The sequence below is a fragment of the Drosophila obscura genome, unplaced genomic scaffold, assembly GCF_018151105.1.
Source record: "Drosophila obscura isolate BZ-5 IFL unplaced genomic scaffold, ASM1815110v1 contig_165, whole genome shotgun sequence".
Classification (NCBI taxonomy): domain Eukaryota; kingdom Metazoa; phylum Arthropoda; class Insecta; order Diptera; family Drosophilidae; genus Drosophila; species Drosophila obscura.
In genome coordinates, this window is record NW_024542752.1 from 484,647 (window position 1) to 497,845 (window position 13,199).

The 13,199-nt window shown below is 39.3% G+C and overlaps 1 protein-coding gene across 50 annotated transcripts in view; it reads right to left on the minus strand.

Moving 5' to 3' along the window:
- The window catches only part of LOC111070739 (sodium channel protein para), a 62,133-nt gene that overhangs the window by 14,776 nt on the left and 34,158 nt on the right, over positions 1–13,199 (minus strand). For 12 of the 50 annotated variants that reach the window (XM_041592002.1, XM_022361490.2, XM_041592001.1 and 9 more), the window contains 7 exons: positions 12,837–12,999; positions 11,676–11,863; positions 11,348–11,591; positions 8,424–8,605; positions 7,131–7,613; positions 5,693–5,866; positions 1,084–1,206 (listed from right to left, as the gene is read on the minus strand). In XM_041592002.1, coding sequence (XP_041447936.1) covers positions 1,084–1,206; positions 5,693–5,866; positions 7,131–7,613; positions 8,424–8,605; positions 11,348–11,591; positions 11,676–11,863; positions 12,837–12,999 — 1,557 coding nt within the window. Of the gene's footprint in view, positions 1–1,083; positions 1,207–5,692; positions 5,867–7,130; positions 7,614–8,423; positions 8,636–11,347; positions 11,592–11,675; positions 11,864–12,836; positions 13,000–13,199 lie in introns of all 50 variants that reach the window. The other 38 variants (XM_022361518.2, XM_041592006.1, XM_041592003.1 and 35 more) reach the window with 5 other exon arrangements.

The window sequence follows — 13,199 nt, forward strand, 5'->3', positions numbered from 1 at the left end:
TCGGCTATGGACTACGGTGCTGCTGGTCAGGCAAGAGAGTTTCGATTGATTGTTGGTTGAATCAAGCGAATGGTAAAGCGAATTTCTGATTTGGTTTGTTTAGTTAAGGTTTCGGATGAGCCAATTGTACGAGTACTAAGAGCGAGCGATGAGTAGTACGAGACAGAGAGAGAGAGCGAGACATAGAGGGGGAAGAGACAGTCAGAAAGAGAGCGAGCAAAAACGAAACTTGTGTGAGGGAATAGACAGAGAGAGGAGAGAGAGAAAAAGATACAGAGAGAGAGAGAGAGAGCAGATGGTGGCAAGGCAAAATTGTTTGTCTAATTATGAGTAACGATAACGATTAACGATAGCTAAAAGTAACTCTAATAGTTGGCTTGTGTTCATGTTCAGCTGAATAATGAGAGAGAGAGGTACGAGTATAGAGAGTTACAGATAGTTTGTTAAGTAAGTTAAGTTATCAGTCAATCAATTACGATTACGCTATCCGGCATACGGATTACGGAATACGGTTTACGGATTACGGATGCATCAAAGTTATCAAAAGTTGATGGGTAAACACATGAAATCAACTGCTGCACTTGGATACGGATAATTATGAGTCCATGGGTCAATGGGTTTTTGCTAGTATGTTAAAATTTTATTAAATACATAATTTGGGTTTTTTTGGTTTTTTAGGTGTTTGTTGTTGTTGTGGTGGTTGCTGTTAGTTTTTTGTTTATAGTTAGTTAGTTGGTTTGTTTTGGTTTTGTTTGGTTGGTGGCATGAATGGGGTGGGGCTTGGTGTAAGTACGAGAAGTGTGTAGAGGGGGGGGGGGTGGGTTTAGGGTAGTACAGCGGCGAGGAGGCGAGCGTAAAGGGTTGCCAGTATTAATTGTGATGAGAGTTGGGATTGGCGCGCTGTTAGCTCGATTGATATACGATTTACGATATACGATATGCTGATATTTGTTGATATACTGATAATACTGATATTGATGAAATTGTTTTGGTTGTTTTTGTTTTTGTTTTTTGTGGGTTGTTTTTGGTATTTGGTATTTTGGTGGTTTGGTGGGTTGGTGGTTATGTATGGAAAGTACGTACCCTCATGCCCTGCATACGGGACATGGCACGTAGTGGTCTCAGTGCTCTTAACGTTCGCATAGTCTTGAAGGCTTGAATACCACCAGCTCCAACAAGTGAAGCAACGAAGTTGATAAGCGATACCTAGTTTCGATACAGTTCGAATAGTGCCAAGTTTAACAGAGTTGCATATATGTATTTATAGAGAGAGAGAGAGATATCGATCTTTCAACAAAATTATCAGTTTACATAAAGCATAAAAACGTTTTTTTTTCTTGGTTGTTTCTCTTTGTTCTTCTTTGGTTTTCTGTTTTGCTGTTTGGTTTTTTTTGGTTTATTGTGGATCATTTTCGGTTGAGTTTCTGTTGAGGAATTTCTGTTCTGTTCTGTTGGGTTATTTGATGGGTACATTGGTTCTGTCTGTCTGTCTAACTGAATAACTGAAATAAGCTTTATAAAGGGTTCAGTACGAGTTTCATCTGCTGCTCGAAGGGTACAGTACACGGGGGTACACCAGGGTCTTGGGGGCTCTTGGGGGACTTGGGGTCGGTTGGGTCCCTATGGATACGGATACGTATACGTATACGTACACGGAAAACTTACTTGCATTACCTCTGAGCCGTACTGACTTAGGGTTCTTAATGATAGCCTAATGTACGATATTAGATATAGTATTATATATATACGAGTATTTAATATATATATTTTTGTATGTGTGGCAGATAGGTGTTGATCTTCCGGCAAATACATACATACATACATACATATAAAGTTATGGTTACAGTAAATGCAGTAGGAGACGTAGTAGACACATAGACACATAACAGGTTAACACATACATATGCATATACGAGCACGAATACCTAAATGGGTTTTGGTTTGGTTTTGCTTGTACGAGAGTATTATCGTGTACTGGAAGTAGTTTCGGTTCAATCCAAATTTCTAAACATACATACATTAACGGAACTGAACTGAACGGAACTGAACGGAACGGAACGCTTACTGCTCCCAAAGGGGAGCGTCAAACATGGGACCGGGGTTGTCTGAGTGGGTTTTTGGGTAAGCCTAGCAATAATAGACACAGGACAGAGACACAGACAGAGACACAGACAGGGACAGAGAGGACAGAGAGTGAAAGAATACTGATCGATTTGTGGGCCTAACGGGACGACACACACAGATGATTGGGGGTGTGGGTGGGTGTTGGCAGAGCTACAGTGAGCTCTGTCCAAAATTGGCTACTGATTAATGATCAGTTGATCATCATTGATTTCGCACCATCAGCCGCAACGCACTCCACAATGGACGAATTCGGTATACACACGCCCTGAACGGAGACTGGAATGATGGAGATGTACTGGAATGGATTTGGACTGATCGATCAATGATTACTGATTGCCTTCTTGCCGATTGCTGATCTGCAAAGTGAGATACATTGACGGTAGGCTAGGTGCGGCCAGCGATCGGTTGATTGGCATAGCACTAATATATACAAGCTGAAATCGAATAAATTCGATTTGATCTGAACTGATTTTTGATTTCATTTGATTGACACAACAATTTACTGGGGCTGGGCGCATGCATCGGCCTCCAGGCGTCCATTGTGCAGTCGTGCGACCTCATCACTAGGTTCTCATTGAAATGGCTTTCGATTTTATTTTGTTTGTTTTTTTCGTTTCTATTTTTTGTATTATTTTTCTTCTTCTTGATTTGTCTTTATAATGACACATTTTTGCTCAAACTTTGCTGCCGGACTCGATTGGGTATTGTGGAGGATTTGCAATTGCAATGGCAATTGGAATTGGAATTGGGTTGAGTTGGGCAGTTAGCCCGGAGTTAGCCCAGACCAAGCGATATCATTTTTTTGAGAGAGTGTTACAGAGTGTGGACGGGACACGTCCGAAGCACGTGCCACGTGACTCGTCGATTGCGGCTTACTTTTAAGTAAAACACTGCCACCACTGCGTATGAGCGACAATCGCACTCGATGTTTCTGGTTCTGGTTGTTTTCTGATTGTACTGATCTGATTGTGGTACTGGTTCAATATACAGTATACATACATATATTTATATACATATACGAGCAAACGATATTGGTTCTATATTGTACACTAGCGACGCCAAGGCGTCGGAGAAGGTTTGTTGCTGTTTTTCTTTTGTTGTATTGTACACAAAATGCAGTGCAGTTGCTGTGGCTATGGCTATGGCTTGGCCTTGCCATAGATACAATAGTTCACTTGGTTATCGATTATAGTATAGGTGGGGATATACATATTCTATACATATATGTATCGGTGCCGCTAAGTTTGAGGGGTGGACGGTGATTGGTTCCGTTTCCGGTTAAGAATTCGTGTCTTCATGTAGACTGGGAAACTGGGAAAACTGGAGCTGGGGCTGGGGCTGGGTCTGTAGGAGATGGATATATCTAAAACTATCCGTCTAAGACAACCAACGATATACATAGTACGAGTATTTCTTGGGGGTAGGGCGGGGAGGAAGGACATTAATCTTGGGAGAATACGCTGGCGATCAGGGGACGGGGTGGGGAGGAAGAGCTACCTCTAGCTATATGTCTAAAGTCTATATCTTGAACCAAACTACTTGTAAGTACACCTGTTCGTATAATATATATTTTTGGGGTTTTTGTATACTTATTTCTAGTTACGGTAGATAATACGTATGATACAACTTTATGGCTAGGACTAACCTACTCTTCTGATACTAAATTACGATTACTTATAATATGTTATGTACGGTATGTAGGTCCGGTAATATATATATACATAATATAACAAAGCTGAAGCACGCGTTGGCAGCAACTTGGGCATGAATACGATAGATATATTGAAGCCTTGGTTGGGGCTGCCTACAAAGCATCTGTTATGCACAGACAATGAGCCGTTGCTTATCTTCAATTAAAGCTACAATTAGGCAACAGTAGGGTACATAAGATATATAGGGAAGTATTATATGTTGATGGATATGGGTGGGTATGACACATAGAAGATCAAACTTTAACATTGAAATGGAACAGAGAATGTACAGTACTGGGCGGTATAACAGTTAGCAAAGCACTGCCCTAAGCACAGTGTAAAAGTTGTCCGGACAGATCGGACAGCTATTGGCGTATGTACAAGTACTATGTACGAGTATGTACATATGTATGAGAAAAGGGTCTCCAAATCGAAGATTTTAGGTGGTTTGTATGGGGTTACACCTGATGTAGCAAAAATTGTTGACTGGGGAGAACTATGGCATGGCACTTGGGCACACTTGGAGTTGCTGTGATAATACATCGAGAGGGGGTGTTGTTATTTCGACAGACATGCCATCCCGAAGGGATATGAAAGTTAGTATAACAGTTTGTATAACACCACAGGTTCAATAGCAGTTGGAGAGTACAATAACATACATACATACGTAGAAGGAAGGGCAGGGTAAGCTTTAGTTTTGGTTTTTTTTTGGTGATCGAACAACATTTAACGGATATACAAGTATAAAGGCTTATGTATTGGAATAGTAGTAGTAGTAGTACGAGTATTAGGTTAGTTAGCACACATACATATTTAGCCCGCACACTAGCGCATACATACATACACACATAGGTAGTACAAATATATGAAGTATACACCGACAGCAACAGAGAATGCGAATGAGCACGATACACATACACACAGAGACAGAGAGAGAGACAGAGAGCGAGATTGATGGAGGCAACAGTGGAAACAAAGAGGGAGTGACAGAGCAGAAAATTGTACAGAGAGAGAAAGACACAAAGAGAAGGACAGACAGATAGAGACAGAGATAGAGAGAGATCCATCGAGACAGAGACAAGCGACAGTGAGAGACAGCGAATAATGTGGGATGGATGCGTTGGACTCTACTTACTTTCATGCCCTCCCAGCGCGAAACGGCTCGCAGCGGTCGCAGGGCTCGCAGCGTACGCATCGAGCGGAAGGCGGGCACATCGTCGGCCCCGGACCATACCGCAGCCAAATTAATTAGGGACAGCTATAGGACCACATTAGGACACAGGTTTAGCGACACGGAAACTCATTAAGAAACTCAAAAATTCAATGGAAATCGAAATGGAAATGGAAAAGGTCTTTGGCATGGGCTAAGTAAGGTATGACTACAGATGATACAGTACAGTACAGAACAGTACAGTACTGTGGGGCTTATCGAACTAAGCTATCATGATTATCTATGCTAAAGCTGTTATATTCTATGGTACATAGTTTACTCTTTCGTTTACAGTTTACTGGTATATCATACAGGGGGCTCTATATTGGATCTATGGCTCAATATACATTGCTGCAGATACAAACTGTACTGTTATACTGTCCTAGGCAGCACACACACAGTTTTTGTAGTGAGGAAGGGGGCGGGGGGTGGTTGTAGAGGCTGAACTGAAAATTCTTAATGCGTCAAAGAGAATGTTTCAATTAGGTCTCAAAGGTCAAATGTAAGTCAGTTGAGCCCGAATGCTCAGTTCGAGATTGGGTACGAGTGCGAGGCTCGCGGTTCGCGGTTCGAGTTACAGTCCGAGTTTAAATTGAAAACATAAAAGAGAGATAGATTGTCGAAAGCAGAAGGGAGATCGAGCTACATGGGTAACCGTTGGACTTACCATGACAATGACGAAATCGAGCCAGCACCACGCGTTCGTGAAGTACACTTTGAAGCCGAGCGCCAGCCACTTGATTAACATTTCCAAGAAGAATATAACCGTAAATATTCTGTCCATATAGTATAAAATATCCTGCAGTATGGGTCTTTGTGGCAGATGTACATCTTCTAATGCCTGTTGTGAGTGTGAGTATCGATTATCGGTTATCGATTATCAGGCGATTATTCAGATTCAGTAGATTCAGTAGATTCGTAGTTGGATTCACAGTTGGCATATTCATAGAAGAAATACATTGACATTTACATTGGCATTATAGAGGATGTGGGAGAGGAGTATGAGGTTACATTAGACGTGTTTAACAATTATCTAGAAGCAGTATAAGAAGCTATTTAACATTAATGAGTATTGGAATAGTTATAGTGCTGCAACGCTGCCACTTTACTGGCAGTCATAGCTTTAAGTATACTTTACTGTTGCCTTACTGTAGTATAACAATTTATTTTCTTTTTTTTTTTCTTTCTGGTGTTTTTTTTTTTTTTTTTTTTTTGATGATTTTTCTGATCTTCTTGGGCGCAAGAAAAATGGCAACTTGTTGGTGTCTGTTCTTCGTTGTTCACGGACAAATCAAAGTCAAACGCAATTAAAGAAAAATTTTCAAAGAAATTGAAGACAAAATTCTTGAAATAATACGCACAAAGCGTCTACATCTAGGTCTATATATATATATGATATCTATGGCTATGTCTAACACAAAAAGTGTGTTCTACTCTGTAACTGGAGTTTTGCCAGCTTAGGCAAAGACACAAGCCGTTTGACTGGAGTGTGCCTAGGCCTAAGAGGAAAACTCTATTTGATCTAAAGGTTCAAATAAAAAACAATGGAAAATTTCGAGGGTTAACTGCTGATAGCAAATGCTCAACCTGTGCTCTTGCCAACAGCAGTGGAAACCCAAAAAAAAAAAAAAAACAACTGGGAACCAATTTATTTAAGTCTAGGCAAAACTATGCTGAACTGTTCTAACGCTGGGATCAAACAAAAGAGTTCTTTGGGTAAAGGAGTTTGGAAATGAAGCAATCAACTTTGGTAAAGTTTAAGCAAGGCTCGATTAACTACATTTTCATTTTCATTTTCATTTGTTTTTTCTTCATTAATTTTTCAATTGGATTCTTTACTTTAATTTTTACTGAATTGAATTTTATATGGGATCTGGTTTTGATTCTGATTCTAATTCGAACAACTGTTGCAAGCTACGATTTGCGTTTTTAGCATGTAAAAAAGCAAATGACATTAATTTGCAACAATCTCGAAATGGCAAAAACTATATGGGGAGTTCTCTTTTTGAGTTTCTCTCTCTTTTTGGAATACTTTTTTGTTGTTGTTTCTGGTTTGAAATTTTTGTTGGATTTGAATAATTTGTTTGTTGTAGTTGTTGACTTACCAAAGCTAAGCTACTCATTAAAATCATAGTGATAACAGCTGTTTCAAAATATTTATTTTCAATTAATTGAAAAGTTTTCAGTCGTAAATTGCCCCATCCTTGCCAGAACGGCGAGTCATCATCACCGGCTAAGATCGGAAATTTCTTATAGTACGAATCGGGGCAGCAATCAGCTGGATATTCATCGAGTATATCCTCATCGTTGGCATGTATGATGATATCGCCGTCGAGCGGGCCCTCCTCCAATTCGCCCTCCTCGTCGAGCTCCTCATCGATACCTAAATCCTCCTTGCTGGCGTCCCGCTTCTCCTCGCCCTCCATCGTCTCGGCGCTGCCCTTGTGGCTCTCATCCTTGAATGGTCGATTCTTATGGCTACCATATGAGTTAATGCTGGCAGTGTCGTCGTCCTGTAAGGACAAACCTCTATGGTTTAGCTCGTGTTCCAGTCTATTGTCTTGGTGGTTAATTGAGTTGCCAATCATCTGTATAGTTATAGTATTATATATATATATATTTATATATATTGACATATTTTGGTATTTTTTTTTTTTTGGGTTTTGTTTTGTTGTATTTTAGTAGGTATATTTTTTTTTTGTTGTATGTTTTTTTCTCAACGGTTTGGTTTCAGTTCATGTGTTTCAGTTTCAGTTGGGTGTTGGTTGTGGTGGTAGTTGTGGTTGGTTTAGTTCGTTGGTTTGTTGTTTGGATTTGTTGTTGTTGTTGGTTTGGTTTGTTTTTGTTTTTGTTTTGTTTTGTATATTGTTTTTCGATTGATTGGGTTGTGGAATACACACACATAACGGTACACATGTAGACATGTAGTTATGTGTTATAAGAAAAAAAGGTGGCAATTTAATGAACGAAAAAGAGAAACGAACATATAATGTAAATCAATTTCTTGTCATTACTAAAATTAATTGTATATAATAATAAGGTATTCAGGTATTCAGGTATTGATATTCAGGTATTTGGGAGGAGTAGTAGCGGTTGTAGTAGTAGTTATAGATAGTATGGGGGGGAAGGTATGGTATGGTATGGTATCGTATGGCATTGGGGAACAGGTTACGTGGGTATAGATAGGTACTTTCACAAGTTAATACTCGACTTGCTCGTATCGAGCAAGAGATTCGATTTCGATTTTGAATTGGGAGTATGAATTGGAATATGACGGAACTCCTCTCCACTCCACTCCACTCCAGGCCAATTCAAATTCCAAATTGAATTCAAATTCAGTTTTATGGTTCAGATTCGTGTGGGTGTTGGCGAACTGTTTTGGAATCGATTGTATTTACCGTTGCGTTATTTAGATATTTGGATTTCTTCGGCTTGTTGTTCTTCATGTCGCCGTGTATCGTGAACTCCATGCCATCACCGATGGCCACCTCCAGCTGTGTCGCCTCCTTGATGCCCTTCTTGATGAGCCCGTCGGCGAGTATCTCGTCGTGGCCCAGCTCCAGCTCGTTGTCGCCGTGCTCTGCAGATATACAACGACAAACGCCTTTGCCTTTCGTATCCCATGTTTCGATTGTTTTTTGTTTTTGATATATTTTTATATGTATATATGTTTATATAATTGGTTCGATATATACATATGTAACGTAACAGAGGTATGGCATATACATATACAGAGTTGTACGGATGGGCAATGACGATTGGTTGGTTGTTGTTGCGAAATCAAAAAGCGAAACGAATTTATAATTCATACAAGCAGTTGCCGTTCGCATTAAAGTTGTTGTTGTTGTTGTTGGTTGTTTGTCGATCATTTGGTTGTTTTTGATTTGATTTTGTTTCGATTTGAGATGAGACGAGATTGGATTTGATTCGATTCGATTGGATTCGATTTGTTTTGCGCGTTGTTTTGATACGTTGGCCAATGCAATGCAATGCGATTTTTGGGTTGATTTTGTTTGGTTTTGGAATTTTTGGGGAAATCATTTTTTTTTTTTGGGAATCAAGCCATAATAAATGAAAAGAATATAGATAGATATAGATAACGGTTAATTCTCAATATTGGATTGGGTTCAAATCTTTCAAATCGTTAACGACACACAATAAGGAACACAAAACACATTTAGTCAGCGTCTCCGCAGTGTTTTGTTTGGTTTGGTTTGGTTTGTGTTTCTGGTGTTTTTTTGATCTGTTCTGGATGGTTCTGAATGGTTCATGGCATGGCACGTGGCTCGTGTCTAGTGTCTCGTGTGGTTCGTGTTTGGTGATTTTTTGTTTGTAGTTTTTGTGGCTTGGAAGCAGTAGGAGAAACGCTCACAACACAACAGCGAACAACGCAAATCGCAAAATGATCGATGGGATGATCGATGACCAATGACCAATGATCGATTTTCTATCGGTGAAGGTGAACTGAATGCGATGAGCTGAGCTAAAATGGAATCCACCAATCAGCAACAGTATTTGTTGCATTCCGTTGCTGGCCAGTGTTTCGATTAACTAAATAAGCCAGTGAGTAAAAACTAAACTACAGCATTTCCACCAGTCAGCATCAGCATAAGTTTCAGTGGCAGTTGCAGATGCAGATTGTTGGAGTGCTTCTGTGGACGAACTAAAAATAAGAGCTGCAAATAATGAATTTCAATCCAGCAGTTAGCTCCGCCAATCCGAGCTACTAGTGGAATAGTGGAAATGAAACAGGTGGGGGAACAGTTAGTGATTGAGTGAATGAATGGATGGATGATGGTGGTGATTGGAGTGAGTGATTTGAGTAGCTACGATTGAAATAAAACTCCATACATATTACTAAAACACAGACAGTAAATCGAACGAAAAATAAAACACAAGATTTAGAAGGAGAATAAGAAAAGTTCGTAACACTATGAAGGATCAAATCCACTGTTTTACTTTCAATTTATATAATTTCTTCTTACAATGGGATAATATGCTAATATTAATATTGTTTTTTCGCATCGTTTACTTTTCGTTATGTTTCGCAGTTTTTCAGTAATGACAGCTAGCCACACAATTCAATTCAAAAAGTCTGCAATTTGCCATCGGGAATTTCAATCGGAATCAATACATACACACACACATACACATGTACCTATGTATGTATGTATGTTTTGGTTTGGCCAGAGGTCTGGACTATTGAAAATGCAAAATGTTTTTTTACAAGGATGTTGGGGGGCGGGTAGGGGGTTTAACCAAAACATGACACGAGAATGAAGGCGGGGGCGGGGCGGGGTTCTGTAGAGTTTTTTACAAACAAGGCCAACTAACGTTTTAGCTAGTTTCAAAGAATTCAACTAAAGTTTCAACCGCTAGCTAGATAGATATCGTCGACGAGGAGGATCAAACTAGTGTACAAAAATTTGGAAGAAACTTTAATAATACGAGTATGGATCTAAGGAAAATATTTGTACGAATATAATACGAGTAGCTAGCTAGTTTCTATTTGTATTTGGTTATACATTTACGGTCTTACGGTTTCATCTAAATACAGACTATCTAAGTAATGCTGAGAGAGTATGGCAACGGTTGCGATTTGTCTGGTTGTTTTGTTGGGTGGTATGATATGATCGATCGCAAGTCCCAGTCCCTCTCTTGGAGCTCAGAGGAGCTCTGAGGTGAGGTCGGTTGAGATTATTTGCGGGGGGGTTGGGGGGTGGTGGGGATCACTGACCAGTTGAACAACAACAATTGGGTTCAAATCGAACGGAAACCGATACGAATCGAATACAGAAATACAGAACAAATACACAAATACGATATACAAATGGCATTGGTTATCGACAATCGCTTTGGCAATCGATATGCGTATCGAGATGAGGTTTTTTGTTTTGTTTTGAATATAGAATATAGATACATGTATTGCATGGCTGATACGGATGGCTGGACTTTTTGGGGAGAGGTAAAGGTAGAGGTACATAAGAAAACGTTGAACTAACTAAGGAGAAATTGCAAATTGTCAGCTAAGAACGTTCTTTGGTTTTTGTTTTGTTTTGGTTACTTTGTTTTTTGGTTTTGGTTTTGATTTACTTTACAGAATGAACTGTTAACTGTTTACAGAACACGAATTGGGTTTGATTTTGAGTTTGATACTGATACTGATTTTGATATTGATTTAATATCGATTACGCAATTCAATTACTGGCCAAATGGTGAGTTGAAGTTAACGTTAACGGTATACGCAATTATATCGCTGGTAGTATACGTATTATCATATAATTAAAAGTAGTTATTAATTGGAAAACAAGTGGATAAAAACCTTCGCTCCAAATCCAACTGATCTGGTTGGTCCTCTCACCTGATGGTTGATCACTTATTTGATTTGTCAATTTGTTACGTATTAACTTGAAACAATCAGCAATATTACGCTTAACCCAACTTTTAAATCGCCCAATTCGATTGAAGGCCTCGGCTATTTTATTGGTATCGTTATCGGCTGTCGGCGCTGATAAGCTAGATGAACCAAAATTTGACAAAAGCAGGGCTAAGAAAAGGTTAAGAACCTGCAAAGAAAGTGCATTAGATCGTTTAGAAGTGCCATCTGAGCTTCCATTTGATATCTCTTATGGGCTTATCACACAACTTACCACTAAATTGCCGATGACAACGGTGGCCAAGAAGAATGGAATGCACGATACATCGCCCACGTGCATACAGTCCCACATGGACTCGATCCACTCGCCGCATAGCACCCGAAACACGATCATGAAGCTGTGCATGAAGTCGGTGAAGTTCCAGCGGGGCAGGTCACCGTCCGGGAAGCGATCCTTGTTATCTATTGCCCAACAGAGATGAAATCAGTGTAAGTAAACGTTGTCACCCCGATCGTTATCACTCGGCTTCACTTGTTTATTCTTTTTTTTTGTGGTGGGTATCTTTGGTTTGGTGGTGTTTGATTTCGATTCCATTGGATTCTGGTTTTCTTTTCATGTCAAGCCACATACAAAAGCGTGTGCAAAAAAGTGTTCAGCGTAGCGGGCACTCACAAAAAGAAAACAGTGTTTCAAATGGCAGAAGTTTTGTACAAAAAAATATTTAAAAAGAAAAAATTTGAATGGAAAAAAGTGGAAAAAAAGTATCGCACGCCCATCATCATAGGGCATTATTATCACGATCTAGCAGGCTACAGCTACGAAAGTGTGTAGCTAAGTTAGGTTTGCGTTCTCATAAACAAAAATAAAATTTAAAATAAAAAACAAGAACGTAGTTAGAAAAAAAATCAATTAATCGAGCTTTGACTAAAAATGAGTTAGGAGAAAAGTTACTTGCTGTTGCTTAGCGTGTGCACGCCAGTACTTACAGAGGAGGGTACGTAGACACGTAGGGGGACACTGAATACTGAACTCTTATCGATAGAAAATAAAACATTAACAGAACATAACAAAACAGAAGAGAACAACACAAAACAAAACTCTTCCCCGGAACCAATGAATCAGTCATTTGGGGGGACAAATATGGGACAGTGTACATATTGGTAGTTCTTCAAACTAAATCCAAAATGTGTGGGTTGATATTTTAAAATGGAATTGAAATCATTGAAGTCTGTGATGGAAGAATTAAATATTTTATACACATGTATAGAAACGAGATACACAGATAAACGTGAGGTGGTGAAACAGAAAAGGAACATAACACACAGAACACACACAAATCGAATAGAGAAAAAAACACCCAACTATGGTATGGTTTGGTATGATATGAGAGTGTGAGTGAGAGACGGATGGACAGATGTTTTGGGTTGAACTTACCATGATAATTCTTTCCGAACAGTTGCATTCCCATCACCGCAAAGATGAAGATGATAATGCAAAGTACAAATGTCAGATTACCCAAAGCGCCCATGGTGCGTCCCATAATCGAAATGAGTAAATTAAGTGTTGGCCAGGACTTGGCCAATTTGAATACACGCAGCTGCATTTTTTTTTTTTGATCATTCATGGTTGGATTTGCGATTGCGATTGGTGTTGTATGGTAGGTCGATTTTCGTTTATCGATCATGTTTATTATTATTATTATTTGATTTTATGTCATTTGATTTGATTTGTTTGGGATTCGGTTTGATTTGATTTTTAAGCCGGGCAAAGCGTTAGGAAAATATATTGAAAAAAATT